This window comes from Microtus ochrogaster, unplaced genomic scaffold, assembly GCF_000317375.1.
Source record: "Microtus ochrogaster isolate Prairie Vole_2 unplaced genomic scaffold, MicOch1.0 UNK53, whole genome shotgun sequence".
NCBI lineage: Eukaryota > Metazoa > Chordata > Mammalia > Rodentia > Cricetidae > Microtus > Microtus ochrogaster.
The window spans coordinates 623,123-640,965 of record NW_004949151.1 but is presented as its reverse complement, the minus strand read 5'-3'; the positions used below and the strand labels follow the sequence as shown (position 1 = coordinate 640,965).

Genomic DNA, 17,843 nt, shown 5'->3' with positions numbered 1-17,843 from the left:
CGCCATATTCTGAAGATCTCTGATAGATTGAAGAATACTTAAATGAAATATACTTCTATATAATGTGGGATTCCCTCTGTATGTGATGAATATTATTGGTTAATAAAGGAATTGCTTTGGGCAAGCTATAGGGGAACAGAGCTAGTCAGGGAAAACTAAACTGAATGCTGGAAGAAAAAAAGGGCAGAGTCAGAAAGAAGCCATGGATGCACAGATTAATGGATATGTGTTAAATTAAGATGTACGAGTTAGCCAATAAGAAACTAGAGCTAATGTTCCAAGCAGTAATTTAATTAATATAGTTTCTGTGTGATTATTTCAGGGCTAAGTGGCTGGGAACTAGATAGAGGCCTCATTACTACAAATTGGCACCCACGTGGCCGACTAAAATCCACTTAAAACCTGAGAGGACTTAAAAAGAAATTCTAAGCACAAAAATACAGATATTAACACAGTTTCTTACTGTTTGCTGACAGTGTGCCACAGCTCCTTGAGGAGAGGTTTTCCTGACTCAGTGGTAGCAGGAAAAAGCTGTAGTGCTTTGAAATGCTGGGTTTCTAGGCCATGCTGCCAGCATGACCTCAAGCTCTCTCAGGAGTCCAAGCATTTAAATAAGGTTTTTAAGCAGCATGTTACAAACTGCTTAAAAAGGCTCTGTATAGACTGGCTGCATATTTGGAACTGGGGCAATGTACACAACTTGCAGAGGTGGTGAACAGACTTCCACCATGTTTGACTACATGGAGCAAGCAGAAATCACCACATATACCCTAGTAATGCTGCAGCTTAAATTCATAAGAAGGGTTTAGCATTTTAAGAAGCACTTCTGGTCAGAAAATAATTACAGATACACAATAAAGACAGATTCAGATTTTTTTAAAAATGACTTCTAAATGTTAGTGTTAAATAAATGTACTTAGGGTTGGGAGAGAAAAGAAAGAGAACATAGACAGTTGTAAAAAGTAGTAAATGTTTTTATTTTTTAAAAAGGTAAAGTATTTTAAGAGACAGAATACAGAGAGTCAAAGATTAAAAGGAGTAAAGAAAGAATGCCACGTAAAGATGGAATACACACAGAGGGTCTAGATTATGTAGACTATTGTGTTTTCTTTGAATTTTTTGACTGGCAAGGAGCTAAGAACAGAGAGAGACATTTCATTGTATGGGCTACTAAGCTAAACTAGCATGTATATAATAAAGGTATCTTGACTTTAGAATTTGTGTCTAAGGATATGTTGCTCTGGAAAAGAGGTTCTTCTTTTGTTTCCAAGAGGATGATAACCTGTGGATTGTTTCCAAATATGGTTGATGGACCAAGAGCCCCTGAAAAGTTGCCTTGAACACCCTCAAAAAATTACTTTGTCCAATAAAAAGCAAGAAGAATTTTAGAGAAGAACTAAGCCCATATTCCCAAACATTGCTTATAAATGTTTCTTTACATTTAAAGGGGGATATGCTATAAATATTTGCATTGTTATAATTATTGGTTTATTGATACAAATTTAAAGTCAATTTTATTATATTGTGTATATATTTTTTCCTCTTGATTAAGGTGTTGTGATTGTGCTCATTTAAAAATGTAATATATAATTGAGAAATATAGGTAAATAAAGAGTCATCTATAATAGTCAAGCTTGTAGTCATGTTAGATTTTCTAGATGTACATAGATATATTTCAGTTAGATAGGAATTCTTCAAATCTTTCAAAGACTACAGAATATAGCATTTGAAGTATTTTAAGAATTTAGGACTTTACATGACAATGAGATACATCTGCTCCTGGCTGCACCAATTACTTCAACAGGAAGATGGGCATTGAAGAGTCTCCTTATGGAGTTGGTTATCAATTTTGGCAAGAAATTGCTTTTGCCTGGACTGCTTCACAAACTGGACATGCAAGACCTGTAGAGAAATGACTACTCAACTTGCCTAAAGGTGAGATGATTCTTCAGGGTCCCTGCTTCATGAAAGAGTCTGCGAGACATTCTGCAGGACACAGAAGAACATGACTGACAAGCTGGCAATATAGGCAGAACTGTCTTTGAAATTTTCTGCTTCATAAAAAAGTCTGCTGGACACTAAGGGCCTGTAGGCTGAAGATGGATGCTCCAATGGTACAGAAAAACTTTGGGTGACTATCCAGGCAGTAAGATGTCTTTGTCATTTCTTGAGTTTTGGAAGTTGCTTATAATGTACTTCCTGTTTACTTAGGTAATATTATATCCTTCTGGGGTCTTCAATGGAGTTGAAGAATTTGTAGTTATAATTATAGTTTTCCTTAGTCATGATAAAAGATAAAATAGATATAAATATTGTAACTCTAATTATTGCTTTATAACTGTTGATTATATATAATTTTATTTTGTTCAAAATAAAACCTTCTTTTTTATTTTAACAGAAAAGCGGAGGTGATGTGGGATTTTTCTCTGTATGCTGGAAATATCATTGGTTAATAAAGGAAATGCTTTGGGCCTATAGCAAGCTATAGTGGAAGAGAGTGAGGTGGGGAAAACTAAACTGAATACTGGGAGAAAGAAGGGCAGAGTCAGAGAGAAGCCATGGACCGGCCACCGGAGACAGATGTGCTGAAACTTTACTGGTAGGCCATGACCTTGTGGTGATGCACAGATTAATGAAGATGGGATTAATTAAGATGTAAGAGTTAGTCAAGAAGAAGCTAATGCTAATAGACCAAGCCATGATTTAATTAATATAGTTTCTGTGTGATTATTTCAAGGTTAAATGGCTAAGAACTAACTAGCAACCTCATAACTACATCTATATATCTATAAAACCTAACTAATATGACTACAAGATTGATTATTATTGACAATCTACTAGCCTGTATTTTTAATTATACAGTACATTTTTAAATGAGCTGCAAAAACACAATATCTTAATCAAGAGTAGAAATATACAAGATTAACCTTAACAAAATTAACCTTCAATTTGTATCAATAAACCAAGATCTATGCCAATACAAAGTATTCATCTTTATCGCATACCCCTTTAAATGTAAGCAAATATTTAAAACACTATTTGGGAACTTGGAGGTAGTTCTCTCGAAACAGCTTCCTGCTTTTTTTTTTTTTGGTTAGATGAAGTAATTTTGGGGTGTTCATGGGTTCATAGTGACATTTGGGGGAACTTGATTCATCAAGCCACATTAGTCTGAAAGGAATCCACAGGTTTTCATCATTTGTGGAAACAAAAGTAGATCCTCTTTTCCAAAGCAGAATATTCTTAGACCCAAATTTGATGTCAAGATACCTTTAAAACATATATGTTGGTTTAGCTTAGCAGAAATGTCTCTCTGTACTTAGCTCTTTGCCAGTCAAAAAATTCAAATAAAACACAATAATATACATAATCCAAACTCTCTGTGTATATTCCATCTTTACATGGCTTATTTTTTAATTATTTTAATCTATGTCTACCTATACTCTTTTTAAAGACTTTGTTTTACTATTTAAAACCATTTACTTTTTTTTTTATAACTGTCTATATTCTTTTTCTTCTCTCTCCCAAGCCTATGTACATTTATCAAACACTGTGACCTATTTAGAGGTCTTTTCCATCTGGATTTTCCTTTATTGCATGCATATCTGTAATTATTTTCTGACCAGAAGCACCTTTTTTTAAAAATGCTAAGCAGGCGTGGCTAGGACCGACTCCACCGTCCTGCCTGTTGGCTCTGCCCAGCTCAACATGGTGGAGGTCCATTCACTGACTCTGAGATTGCCAGGTGGGAGCCATACTCACCACCTCAACTCTGGTATCCAGGTGATTCATACTGCTACCAAGTAACTTGTAGCATACTGCCTACAAATCCATTCAAAACTTGGCCTCCTGAAGGAGCCAGAGTTTGTGTTGGGAGCATGGACCTGGAAGTCGCCATTTTCAAGCAACATGATTTTTGTTTTTGTTTTTGCTTTTTTTTTTTGTTACCACTGAATTAGTAAGACCTCTCTTAAAGGAGCCACAACACCCCTGCTCCCTGCCAGCAGACAGAGCCCATCTAAAGGAAAAAAAAATGAGGCTAAACTTTGTTTTATTGTATGTGCCTAGAATTTCTTTCCAAGCTCTCTCAGGTTTTACATGAATTTAGATGTACATGGTGGCATGCCAATTGTTAGCAGAGGCTGCTAGTTCTTTTCCTGACTGCCCTGACTCAAAATAATCACACAGAAATCTGTATTAATTGCAATCCTACTTGGTCAATAACTTAAGTGTATTTCTGGCTAACTCTTATATCTTGAATTAACCCATTTCTATTCATCTGTGTATCACCACGTGATTTTGGCTTATCAGCAAGTTTCCAGTGTGTCTATGTCTAACAATGGCTACATGCCTTTTTTCTGACTCTGACTGTTCTTTCTATATATCTTTTCCAGCCTGGCTATATTCTTTTAAGCCATTGGCCAAAAGCAGCTTATTTATCCATTAACTAATAAAAGGAACACATATACACAAGGACTTCCCAAGCCAGTTTCTCCTCTCCCACATAGGCTCACCTAGAGAGGCTGAAGAGATGGCTGGAAATCCAAGTCTAGAAGGCACAAAATTCCTTCTTAAAATAGAAAACAGAGGGTTGGGAAGATGGCTCAGTGGGTAAAATGTTTGCTCTGCATAATGAAGACCTGATTCAATCCTTGGCATCTGTGTAAAATATGGGTGTGGCACCATGTAATCTCAGTGATGAGGAGGCAGAGCCAGGAGCATCCCTGGGCTTACTGTCTAGATAATTTATTCAAATTGTGACGTCTAGATACAGTGTTGATCTCTGGCCTCCACATACACCATGTATACATGTGTACATGCATTAAAATATTAATAGTAAATAATTATAATGCAATCAATTATAAGATCAAGTCCCATTTTCTTCTAATCCTCTCCTTCCAAGTTAATGTCAGGGATGATTTTTCAACAATGGGTTTCTCCCTGTCCCTAGGACATGGAGTTGCTAGATAGTTACTCTATAATGGCCATGTGTAAGTCTTGTCTTCATTCATGATATCTTTTTTGAAGGCATATAGACAAGGGTCACTCCTGTTCCATCATTCTAAGAGATCACAACATGAAACATTTCCTTTCAGGGAAAGCTTTCTTAACCCTAGAGCTATTTACTGCAATTGTGGAATCAGCAAATCAACCAAGGAGAATCTTGCAGGACTGAAAGGCATGTTTCCTCACTGTCTTCTGTTTCTCATGATCAGCTTTTGTTTTAATTATTACCATCTTGAAGGAAAAGTTTGTAGATGGAGAGATGCCTTAGTGGGTAGAGCATATGCTGCACTTGCAGAGAAATCCATTTCAATTTTCATCACCCACATGGCAGCTCAAAACTACATGTAACTCCTGTTTTGGGGGACACACAGTCCTCTTCTGGACTTTATAGTACCATTGACTACTGAAGTGGTATGTATATACATATAGGCAAACACTCATACAATAGAAACAATGCTGTAGATACATATGTTAAACATCACATCTCTGCTGATTAACATCAAAAGTTTGCTTTGCTTTGTCTATTGTAACCATAGTACGCAGGCCCATACTTTCTAAGACTGCTCCATATATTCTCAGAGTTATAAGATGAAACTGAAGAGGGGGGATTGCAAACAGTGGTCTTGCACATTTGATTATAAAATAACCTTACATTTTTATGTTTGTATGAGGTATTATATCCACAGGTTTCACTTACCTTAGATAATATTACCTTTCAAGATAATGAAGACTATAAGTATCTCTATTTTTTCAGAGGCTATAAGATATAACCCATCTAGGCATTCCTCTAGGATACAGGGCCTTATTTATACTTTACAAAGAAGTTTTAGGAATCCATGTGTCATTGTTTAAAACAATTGGATAGTCTACTATACTGCTAATATAGTCAGCCATCAAGTACAAATGAGGTACATCATTTTTGAATTATTAAATTAGAATTAAATGCTTCTAATTATTAAATTACAAAATTAATTACTTCTAATTATTAAATTACAAACTATGTTTCATAGAAACATTTTACCTTTAAAAGACATAGTGTTCTCATAACCTAAAGGAAGCGCAACAACGGTGACTTTCTCAAGTCAATTAAAGTTAATAAAGCAGTCAATTTGCAGCTGGTACACCCACTGTGAAGCCCATGTATCACACATACTCCAGTACTGCAGTGATATGACCCAGCATATTTATAGATGATTATTTAATTTGGAATGCCAAGGGATTGAAATACTTCTACAGACTATTTCAAAGCAAAATATGTTATATTCACTTGTCCCCACAACAAAATAAAAAGCTGAGTTTTACTGTCCTTGTCTCTGTACAGTAGAAGCAATAACAGAGAAGTGTGAGTGTGATCGTGTACAGTCCAAGTCTGAAGAATAGTTAAAACAGAGCATTGTAAAATGTACATTTTTTAATTAAATAAGACTATTTTGTAATGATTTTAATTATTTAATACAAGAAATCAACTTAGAACTTGTTATTTTATCTCCACATGGAATGTTAGTGTTTTGTAGGATAGGAAAGTACTCTCTGTGTATTAAGGGGGATGTGTATGCGTGTGTTCCTGTGTACAAGTGTGCTTACAGGTACATGTGTACACACATGTGTGTGGAGGACACAGGCTGAGGGTGTCTACCTCAGTCATTATCTGTTTTTGAGACAAAAAATCTCTCACTGAACTCAGAGCTCACTGACTTGCTAGAGTAGCTAGCCACCAGACTCCACTTCCCTGTCCCTCACTTTCCAGTGCTGGGGTTACAGACACACACCAGCATGTCTGGCTTTTATATGGGTGTTGAATGTCCAAACTTGTGTTGTCATGACTATGTATGTTGTAAGTACATTAAGGACTGAAGCATCTCTCACGGTGCTAATTTGTCTACAGCAACCACGTCTACAACCTCAGTAAGTTCACACTTCAGAGGAAATAGGCCTACCAGCCACCTGATAGCCACTTCTAAGCCCCAGAACTGTGAGAAGAATTAACGTTTGATGTTTAATCAACATAGCACCATTCAATGCCATATTTTCTATGATAGCAAATGGAAAGTCAAGAAAAAAAAAACCACTGACATAAAAAGACAAAGGATAAGAGATGGTTCATGCCTGTTCATACACAGGGTAGATTCAGTAAGAAGCATAAGATAAATACGCTGACTCTTTGAGACATGGGGTTCTTATTCTGTGATCTCTTTTAAATAGTTGGTGCTAAAGATATTCAAACTTGAATTTCCTGTGGTATTCACAGAGCAGCATCCAAAGACTGGCTCTAGTAGAAAAACCCAAAGTGAAGACCCAGACTGTCAGATGGGAGAGACACATGCTCTGAATTAGAGCCTTCATTCTAAAAGCCATGAGTGGGGAGTCATGAAACTGCATTTGGGTTTTCTCAGTCCTTCAATTATTACACTTCAAACAGATGGCATCATCTTCAGTTTCTAACTTCATGATGTAATTTAAAAAACAGTAGCCGTCTGCTATGTTCAGCAAGTCCGGTTTTATCCCATGCTTTTTCAGACCCAGGCCAGCTGGCCTTAGTGGGTTCCCCATAGAACCCCATTGTCTCAGTGTGTGGGTGTACCCCTCGTGGTCCTGAGTTCCTTGCTCATGCTCTCTCTCCTTCTGCTCCTAATTTGGACCTTGAGATTTCAGTCCGGTGTTCCAATGTGGGTCTCTGTCTCTGTCTCCTTTCATCGCCTGATAAAGGTTAGTATTCAGGAGGATGCCTATATGTTTGTCTTTGGATTCACCTTCTTATTTAGCTTCTCTAGGATCGCGAATCATACGCTCAATGTCCTTTATTTATGGCTAGACTTGCTGAACATAGCGGACAATGAGGGCTACTGAGAACTCAAGAACAATGGCAATGGGTTTTTGATCCTACTGCACGTACTGGCTTTGTGGGAGCCTAGGCAGTTTGGATGCTCACCTTACTAGACTTGGATGGAGGTGGGTGGTCCTTGGACTTCCCACAGGTCAGGGAACCCTGACTGCTCTTCGAGCTGATGAGGGAGGGGAATTTGATCGGGGAAGGGGGAGGGAAATGGGAGGCGGTGGTGGGGAGGAGGCAGAAATCTTTAATAAATAAATAAATTAGAAAAAACAGTAGCACTGCAATCACATGTAGAACAAACCATGTGATGACCCTTTGGCTAAGTGCTTTTCAAATAAAATATAATGCATATATTATGGATCAAGGTAATTAGTAAATTTTACACAAAACATGATAAAAGTGTTCAGTCTTTACTTCTGGGGAAAAAGATTTTTGAGTGTTTGTGTTAGGTTGCTTTTGATTTTGAGACAGTATCTCAAAACTGATAACTAGGCTGGCCTCAAATTTATGGCCATTTTCCTATTTTAGCCTCACAGGTGCAAGGCATGAACCTGCATAGTTGGCTAAAATGATGGACTTGATGAAGAGTTTAGGAATAAAAAAAAATAGATCCAAGGTAAAATTTCATTTTTTAAATCAAAATTCACCCAATATTTTGTTGGGAAAACAATTAGCAAGCAAACTCTACAACTATACTTTAAAACACTTACCATATAATAATCCTTAAATATCCCAGATGATCTGGATAGGCTCTGAACAGACTCGTGAGGCAAATGGGAGGACCTCATGGATGCAATGCTTCTCCAGTCATAAAACATCCTGTCTGCTAGAAATATGGATAGAGGTTAAAGTAATATTTATCTAAGGAGAGTACACACTGATCATATTGCTTCATGATACAAAGAGGAAAGCAAATCATTTTTATGGGCTCACTTCTCTGTGTTAAAATCACATCTTGTCATCTCATCAGAGAGAGATGAAGAAGCGATGGCACTGCCTAGAGAAAGACTTGAATTAATTGGCTCCTTCCAGTACAGCTTCGTGTTTTTATTGCATGCAGTGTGCCCATCAGAAGGCTAGTGGGTTCATTTCCATCACTTATTTCTCCCAAGAACGCTGACTTCATCTTTAAAAAGAAAACTTAAAGCAAAATTCTATTTGTGAATAGCACATAGACAAAGCAAAGGGAAAAGAAAACAGAATAGGAAAGCAAACACATCAAAAGAAAGTCCAGAGAATTATTATTAAGGACTAAGTCTTAAAACTGCAACGTAAATGAATCTGTGACCAGTGCCAAGGTGAATATTACTGAGAGAGGAAATGGCCAGACAGCGGAGGCTCTCAGTTCTTCCTTGGGATTTCTGCCACAATCTTGTCTCTAAATAAATGATGGGGAAATTTGAGAACCACCTAATGATTTGTTTCACACAGTTACCTATTATTTTTAAAAGAAAACAATTAGTTCAATCTTATCATTCAAATAAGCCACGTGGTATTGGATTTCTTATTTTCCTAATATTTACTCATAAGTTCTCTTCTGAAAATGTCAGTTCAATAGTCATCTATGATGTATTACACAAGAATTTTGAGACTTCAGAAATAGTTGTTTTATTTAGTTGCTTTTCAATTTATTTAGAGAATCAAAGGCTGAATGTCTTATAGGGAGGCAAAAATGTAAATTTAAATCATAAAAGGGCAAATGTTGTTGCAAATATCATAATACACATGCACATTTTTTAAAATAGGATTGTCTATTTGGCCAAAAGAGTCTCTGATCTCTATCAAAAAGTTTAAAATCTCTTTAAAAAGGGAAGACAATAAATCATATATGTTATTCCTGATTCAATATGAAGAAAGAATTTTTTAGTGAAAGCAAATTTCAATAAAAAGCAGCTTAGAGAAAACTGGTTAGATTAAAAGAACAAAAGGTGCTGGCCAGGACAAGGTCTTATACCTTTTACTTTAATTGGGACTTTTATAAGCCCTTGGAAGATGCAGGATTGCACAGGACATATTAGAGGTTTGACAAGTCCTCACACTTTCTTCTTTGAATATTTATTTATGTATTTATTTGTATAGGTGTTTTCTGTCTCTGTATGCCTGTGCATCATGTGCATTCGTAGCCCGTGGGTGCCAGAAGAGAGTGTCAGATTCCCAGGAACGGAGTTACAGATGATTGGCAGCCATCATGTGGGTGCTGGAAATCAAACCAGATCTTCTGGAAGAACAACCAGTGCTCTCAACCTCAAAGCAATATCCCACATTTCCTCTTCCATCCCCTTTCAATGAGTGGTTGTTTATGTCTAGTGCCCAGCTTCTTAAGTTATGCAAGGCGACCCATGAGATTGGATACTTGAATCTGTGTGACAGCAAAGAAAATGGCGACAGTAAAGAGTTTAGAATGTGTGACAATCTAAAATTAATTCGCAGTCAATGTCCATGTTGCGCTGAGCACCTTCACTGCAGGTTTGTTCCTGCAGACACTTTGGGTTTCAAATGCCTCCATAACAAACAGTGCCAAAAAATGCTGCAGGAAAAGGCCAGCTCAGATTCCAGGTGACTGGACGCTATGAATTGTAGTTCTTTTAATATACAAACAAACTTTTCTTTTCTTGACTGCAAAAGCAGACTTCATTCCTCAGCATGAAAGTCATGTGTATTAGAATTTGATTTTTAAAGGTACTGTTTGAGGTAGGTTGATTCTGAATTTCCTGAGAAGCCAGCACACTGATTTCCACAGTGGTTGTACAAGTTTGCATTCCCACCAGCAATGGATGAGTGTTCCCCTTACTCCACATCCTCTCCAGCAAAGGCTATCATTGGTGTTTTCGATTTTAGCCATTCTGACAGGTGTAAGATGGTATCTCAAAGTTGTTTTGATTTGCATTTCCCTGATCACTAAGGGAGTTGAACATGACTTAAGTGTCTCTTGGCCATTTGAACTTCTCTTGTTGAGAATTTTCTGTTCAGTTCAGTGCCCCATTTTTTAATTTGGTTAATTAGAATTTTAAAGTCTGGTTTTTTGAGTTCTTTATATATTTTGGAGATCAGACTTTTGTCTGATGTGGGGCTTGTGAAGATCTTCTCCCATTCAGTAGGATGCCTTTTTGTCTTAATGACAGTGTCCTTTGCTTTACAGAAGCCCAGAGAAGCCAAATAACAAGATGAACCCAAAGAAAAACATATATAGATCCTCCTGGAAATTGGAAGCAAACAAGATTGCCAGGCAAAAGTTAATCTTCGTCTGGTGATGGATGGAGATAGAGACAGAGATTCTCATCAGAGCAACGGACTGAGCTCCCACGGTCCAGTTGAAAGGCAGAAGGAGGGAGAAGACGATCAAGGAAGTCAGGACCGTGAGGGGTTGGTCCACCAACTGAGGCAGTGTGCCTGATCTAATGGGAGCTCACCAAATCCAGCTGGACTGGGTCTGAATGAGCATGTGATCAAACCAGACTCTCTGATTGTGGCTGACAATGGGGGCTGACTGAGAAGGTTTTGATAAAGGCACTGGGACTTGCTTTTATGGCATGTTCTGGCTTTTTGGGACCCTAGTCTATATGGATGCACAGCTCCCTAGGCCTGGACGGATGTAAGGGGGAGGGCCTTAGACTTCCCACAGGGCAGAGTTCCCTGCCCTCTCTTAAGCAGGGTGGAAGAGGGAGGAAGGGGTGTGGGTGAGTGGGAGGGGATTGGGAGGAGGGAAGGAAGTGTAAATAATTGAATGGAAAAATAAAAATAAAAAAAGTAATGCTTGAGTTGCTGGCTTGAGCATCATTTTTCTATATATATATATATACATTGAGTGAATTTTGGCTTGGGAGTGGGAAAGACTGCCAACAACTTCTGACATGGCCCTAAACATTCTGTAGTTCTGCATTACACTGTTTATGAGATGCAACATTTTCAGCATTGCTGGATATAGAAATATCTAAACTCTAAAAAAAGATGAAGGTAGCCTATGTCATAGTTTCACATATTCAGCTAAGATTTAATTCTTTTTATAAAGTAAACAAGCACATTTATGCCATTATTATGCAAATTCGCCTAATCTTTAGTGGTAAAGTTACATGTATACCAAAGAAGTGTTTTAAAACTAACTTTTTCTTGATTTATAAGTAAACTGCTGATTTGTATGCCTGTTTTGTATATCTTTATACATTGGGGCTCATAAATATTTTCTAGGCAAAAGGGAGGTTACAAGTCAAAAAGTTTGAGAACCCCTTTTGCAAAGAACTAAGAACCTCTTTTTCCAGTCTCTGATTTCAATTCGCAAACTTTTCTGGGGCCAGAACAATATCTTACTTGAATTGGGCCCTTGTTTCTGGCTCATTAGCAATGTGAGTAAAATAGCTATATAAACACTGGCAAGTCAAATTTGGCCTCAGCTCACAGCTACAGCCATCTGACTCTTGACAAAGGTGCCAGAAACATACATTGGATAAAAGCCTCCTCGACAAATGGTACTTGGAAAACTGTACACACACTTGCAGAAGAATGCAAGCAGACTCCTATGTCCCCCATACAAATCACTTCAAAGACCTAATTGTAAAGTCAGTAACTGTGAACCACCTTAAGAAACCAACAGAGGCCAGGATTTTCTGAACACTACACAGTAATAAACTTAAAAGCTTCTGTACAGTATAGAAAACAACAGAGTTAAATGACAGTCTACAGAATGGGAGAGAAATCTTACCCGGATACTCATCCAACAGTTATTTATTTAATATCCAGAATGTATAAAGAAGCAAAAAATAACAACCAAAGGCATAACAATAAACTCAATAAATGGACAAATTATCTGAAAAGACACTTCAAAGGAAGGGCAACAGGCCAATAGATACATGAAAAAATATCTAGAATCTTGAGAAATATGAAAATCCAAACTATATAGATTTCCCATCTCATTCCCGTTAGAATGGCCATCATGAAGAAAACCGAAAATGAGAAGTGATGCTAAAGATGCCAGGTCAGATAAGGACGATCCACTCCTGGCAGGAAAGTAAATAGCCCAGCCAGGATGGAACTCAATATGGATATTCCTCACATAATTAAAATAGATTTTTTTATGATATAGGTAAAATACTTATGGTATATTCCCAAAAGAAACAAAATCAGCTTATTACAGAGATACTTATACAACCACCTCTGTAACATGAAGGGCCAGTCCTGCTTGTTGTGGTGGTTTTTGTCCCACTGGGTACGCCCATCTGTTTAGTCCCAAAGAAAATCACACATAGGTCTCCATAAATTATAAGCTGATTAATTAGCTCTAGATTCTCACTGGCTAACTCTCACATCTTGATTAACCCATTTTTCTGATCTGTGTTAGCCATGTGGCTCAGTACCTTTTTTCAGTGGAGTAGATCACATCCTGCTGCTTCGGTGATCTGGGCAGGAGTGGGAGGGGTCAACTTTCTCCTTCCCAGAATTCTCCTGTTCTCATTGTATCATTTCTACTTCCTGTCTGGTTTTCCCACCTATACTTCCTGCCTGGCCAATTAGCGTTTATTTATAACATGATTGACAGAATACAGACAATTCTCCCGCACCACACCTCTTTTTTCCCCAAGACAGAGTTTCTCTGTAGCTTTGGAGCCTGTCCCAGAACTAGCTCTTGTAGACCAGGCTGGCCTCGAACTCACAGAGATCCACCTGCCTCTGGCTCCCAAGTGCTGGGATTAAAGGAGTGCGCCACCACCGCCCAGCCTACAAGCACCTTTATTGTTGTATTAATCATAACAGCTAGGTTATAGAATCAGTATAGGTGCCAATCAACAGATAAACGATAAATAAAATGTGGAGTGTGCACAATTGAGTTTTAGTCAATCATAAAGAAGAGTGATATTGTGTTGTTTAAGAAAAAAGTGTAAGGATCCTCATGTTAAATACAATAGGCTATGTGGTGCCTGTGTGTGTGTGTGTGTGTGTGTGGTGCCTCTGTGTGTGTGTGTGTGTGTGTGTTGTGTGGTGCCTCTGTGTGTGTGTGTGTGGTGCCTATGTGTGTGTGTGTGGTGCCTATGTGTGTGTGTGTGGTGCCTCTGTGTGTGTGTGATGCCTCTGTGTGTGTGTGTGGTACCTCTTTGTGTACACACACACACAGAGGCACCACACACAGAGGTTTTAATGAAACCCATTAATCTATACAATTACTACATACTAAAACCAGAAAATATAAAAGAAAAACTCAAAAGGATATAGAATTAGTCTCACAAAATTAAACTATATGGGCAAAGTAGGAGACCTTCCTGACCAGCAATGAACCTCCCCATATGGAACTAACACTACACAACTTACTTAGAAAGAAGAATTCGGAGCATTTCCAAATATTTTATCCTGTTTACCCACCAGACAGACTTGTGCAGTTGAGAAGGCCATGTATTATTTTCTCCAGTATGTAGGTATCACACTAGAAAATATAGCTATAACTTTTCCACTCCAAGAAGCAGTAAAGGCTCTACTAAAATCTTCAAGGCAATCATTCACACACTGATGTATGTTAATGACTTCCCCTCAGAAGCCAGCACACAAGGTGACAAGCAACAAATTCTAGTTTATTCCACAAAGTCAGTCCAAAGTTATAAGCTTATAGTTTAAAGAAAATCAGAGTCACATATCAGACTAAGTTATCACACAGTCTTCTCAGAGTCAACAGTCTTCTGACATGATACCTAGGCATGTGTGTGTGTGTGTGTGTGCATGTGTGTGTGTATGCGCGCGTGCTTGCGAGTGCACACACACTCCACAGTCACAGGCCACACATTCACATGTGGAATAATTAAAATGCTCAGTACTCCCAGATATTAGCCAACAAGGCAGAAGAAAGCACTTGGGGATTTTAACATCTTGGTAAATATAGTATTTTAGGAAGAAAACATAAGGAGTTCAGAAAGAGCCGAAATTCTTGAACATTAAAGACAAGTATTAAAGCACTCCTCACACTGACATCTTCCTGCTTTTGCTTTTCCTTGACTCTTATTTTAGGCTCTCTTTTTAAAGAGAGGTTACCATAGCACAAGCTCACATGATTCCATATTGAGGCACAATAAAAAATGTTTTGCATTCTTCCAATGTGCCACCAACAGTTTGGCACTAGTTTGACATGCCAAACACACAATCATACAAGTGTAAGTCCCCATGCAAGGACTTACCCACCGAGGAACAAAAATATTTTAGCATGCAATTTTAAAGTGCTATCTTTTCTCAGGACAGAATTTTCCCACCAATCATCTTTCCTCAGTGTCTAATATCTTGATATTTATAATGGCAATAGTTTCTAAATATCTTCCAGGTGGGAGTTTTTATTTAATTTCTCCATTTTTATTTAAATTTATATACTTAACATGAGTCAATTATTTACACAGGTGGGAAATATTTCTAAAACCTAATAAACATATTTATTTTAGAATTTTAAACTATGCAGAGATTCACAGACAACTGATAAGCTGTGTACTTAGGATTGTCACCAAGGCATGAGGGAATGAGAGGAGAAAGCAGAAAGCAAAGGAAAAGTATTACCTAGCACCCCCACATTGCAAACAATAGATTTGTTCAGTTCATCTGGATATTGGTAAAGGCAACCGCAACTCAAACTTCATATAGAAGCTTTCACTCAAACAAGACACTAAATGCTTTGAATTAACAGTCCATGCAGCTGCCCCTGACAGAGGAGGATGTCCCAATGAGAAATCAATATATCTTTATTAGGACATGACAGAACCAAACGGGTTTATTGTCCTCGGTCCCCAGAGCCTCTTTAACGCTAAGATCATTCTGTTTCCTTCTATCAATCCCTTTGTAACAATTTAATTCTTAGAGTTAATTACACTTGCAGTTTTAATCTGTAGGTAATTACAAACAATTAATAATGGGAGAGAGAATTAGCAGTTCTTGGTTTGATTATCTATATAATTAAAAGGGATGGTAAGCCAGAGTTGACAAATAGCATCTTAATCATTTGAATAAGCAAACCTAAAAGTTTCTTGGGTAGCTGAATTATATCTGTTATATTAGTTGAATTTTAGAAGCAATTACTAAAAAATCCTTTTAAATTGATTCATGTGCATTACTTTGTAAAATGAAATGAATAATGTATATATTTTAACATTATTAAAACTACCTTTAATTTGTTTGAAATGAGTTGTTCTCAAATAGACTCAAGAAAAATAAATACATGCGTGGAAGAAAAGAGCAGTAGTTTCCTCAACATTATAAAGTTCATGATTAATACACCTGTAAAACATTGATTAATAAGAGAAAATCCTGTATATTTATCAAAGGTCTACATGACACAAACCTTAAGACCCTCAGAAAACCATTTTACACTTAAATCTTACAATGGCTAGTTTTGATTTTCAACTTAACTGGATCTGGTATTACACAGGAGACATGCCTGTGTCTGGGAGAGCACTTCCACAATGGTTTAACTGAGGAGGAAAGATTCAACCTGATGTGGATGATGTCATGCCAATGAACAGGGATCCCAGGCAGAATAAGAAAGGAATAAGGAAAACATCAGCCAAGTGTCAGAATTCATCTCCCTGACTTTGTAAAACAGTGTGTCCAGTTGCCTCACACTCCTGCCACCAAAACTGAAGCTGCTCTCACTGACACACCTTCCCATCATACAGTCTGGATCTTCTTTTGGCTGCATCCAATCAAGTATGTTTTATCACAGCAATGAGAAATCTAATTAACATAAGTTTAATACATGGATAGTAATATTCTAAATCTCTTACTATTTAAAATTAGCATTAAGGATTTAAGAATGGTCTAATGGTCACAGACTAGGAGAGGGCTTAGAGAAGCCTGCTTCTTCACTTGGTCATTAGTCTCCAAGGATTTAATATGACACCTGTCCTGGGTGGGCTCAGAATAAAGGGGGGCAGATGATCAAAGGGGTGACTCTCCTATGTTTTGATGGCTTGCTTCAAGAGAGAGAAATTGCAGTTTCTATAATCTGCATTGGAGATAAAAGGGATTCCAGAGAAGGGTCAGGAAGAATTCTGCCTCCTCAGCTCTCTCTTTAGCCAAAAATATTCAGCACTTGAAGGCACCATGTTTGGGGCCCTTATGTTCTAAGCACAGGCCTAGCACAAATTAGAAAATTATGTGGGAGCTTATTTCTGAGAGTGAAAGAACACAGGGCACAACAGTGGCATCTTGGTTGCCATTCTTTCTGAATTCCCTAGTGTTTGAACAGGTTTGGCAGATACCTCCAAGTTAATCGTGAATTTAAAATGCTCCGAAACAATGTTATCTGGTTCTATCTGCCTGTTAGATTCAGTCTGGTAAAATGCCACAGTAATAATGAGAAAGCTGGAAATTATCAAGGTCACAACACATTGAATCCAATCGTTCACCTCCAATTGGCAGAAGAGAATTCTTCCTTCAATTATGATGAATGAAAATAAATCAAGGAGAGTCATTCATGTACATATTAATGTAATCTTCATTCTCAATCAAGGAAAATCATTCATATTCACATTAGTACAATCTCCATTCTTAATATAGAATATGGTGGGAAGAGTTTTAATGCCTCCTATAAGAAAGGAAGAAAGAAAATGAAACCCCTCTCTCTGCTCACATCCATCAAAATCTACGTGAATCCACAACTCTAACAAAGTAACTCTGACTCTAGACAAAAGTGTAAGGGAAAAGCTCATTGTAGAGGCTGGAACTGGCAGGTACGGTAGCAATGTATGAGGATTATAAATTTTCACACCCTAAATAAGTAATATAGGGCCGGAACCCGCACATCGGAGGCGGCTGGAGGATGCCCTCTGCAGCCGGCAGGGAAAGGCTGGGACCGACTGGGACCGGAGCGGCAGCAGAGGACACAGGCCACAGGCGGCAGGAACCGTCGTGGCAGCAGAAGCAGGCTGCAGGGACTGCGTGCAACACCGAGAGCAGATCGCCCCACTACAATTAAATCAAAGAGGTAGGCCTTTGGTTGGGGAGGTCCCTGGCAAAGCAGGAGCTGGGTCCTATTCCTAAAGACCCT

General features: G+C 37.9%; 1 protein-coding gene across 1 annotated transcript in view; it reads right to left on the bottom strand.

Moving 5' to 3' along the window:
• Iqcm (IQ motif containing M) overlaps positions 1 to 17,843 on the bottom strand; it is a 405,406-nt gene that overhangs the window by 272,493 nt on the left and 115,070 nt on the right. The window contains exon 6 of the mRNA XM_005369576.2: positions 8,551 to 8,666. Within this exon, the coding sequence (XP_005369633.1) occupies positions 8,551 to 8,666 (116 nt within the window). The remainder of the gene's footprint in view (positions 1 to 8,550; positions 8,667 to 17,843) is intronic.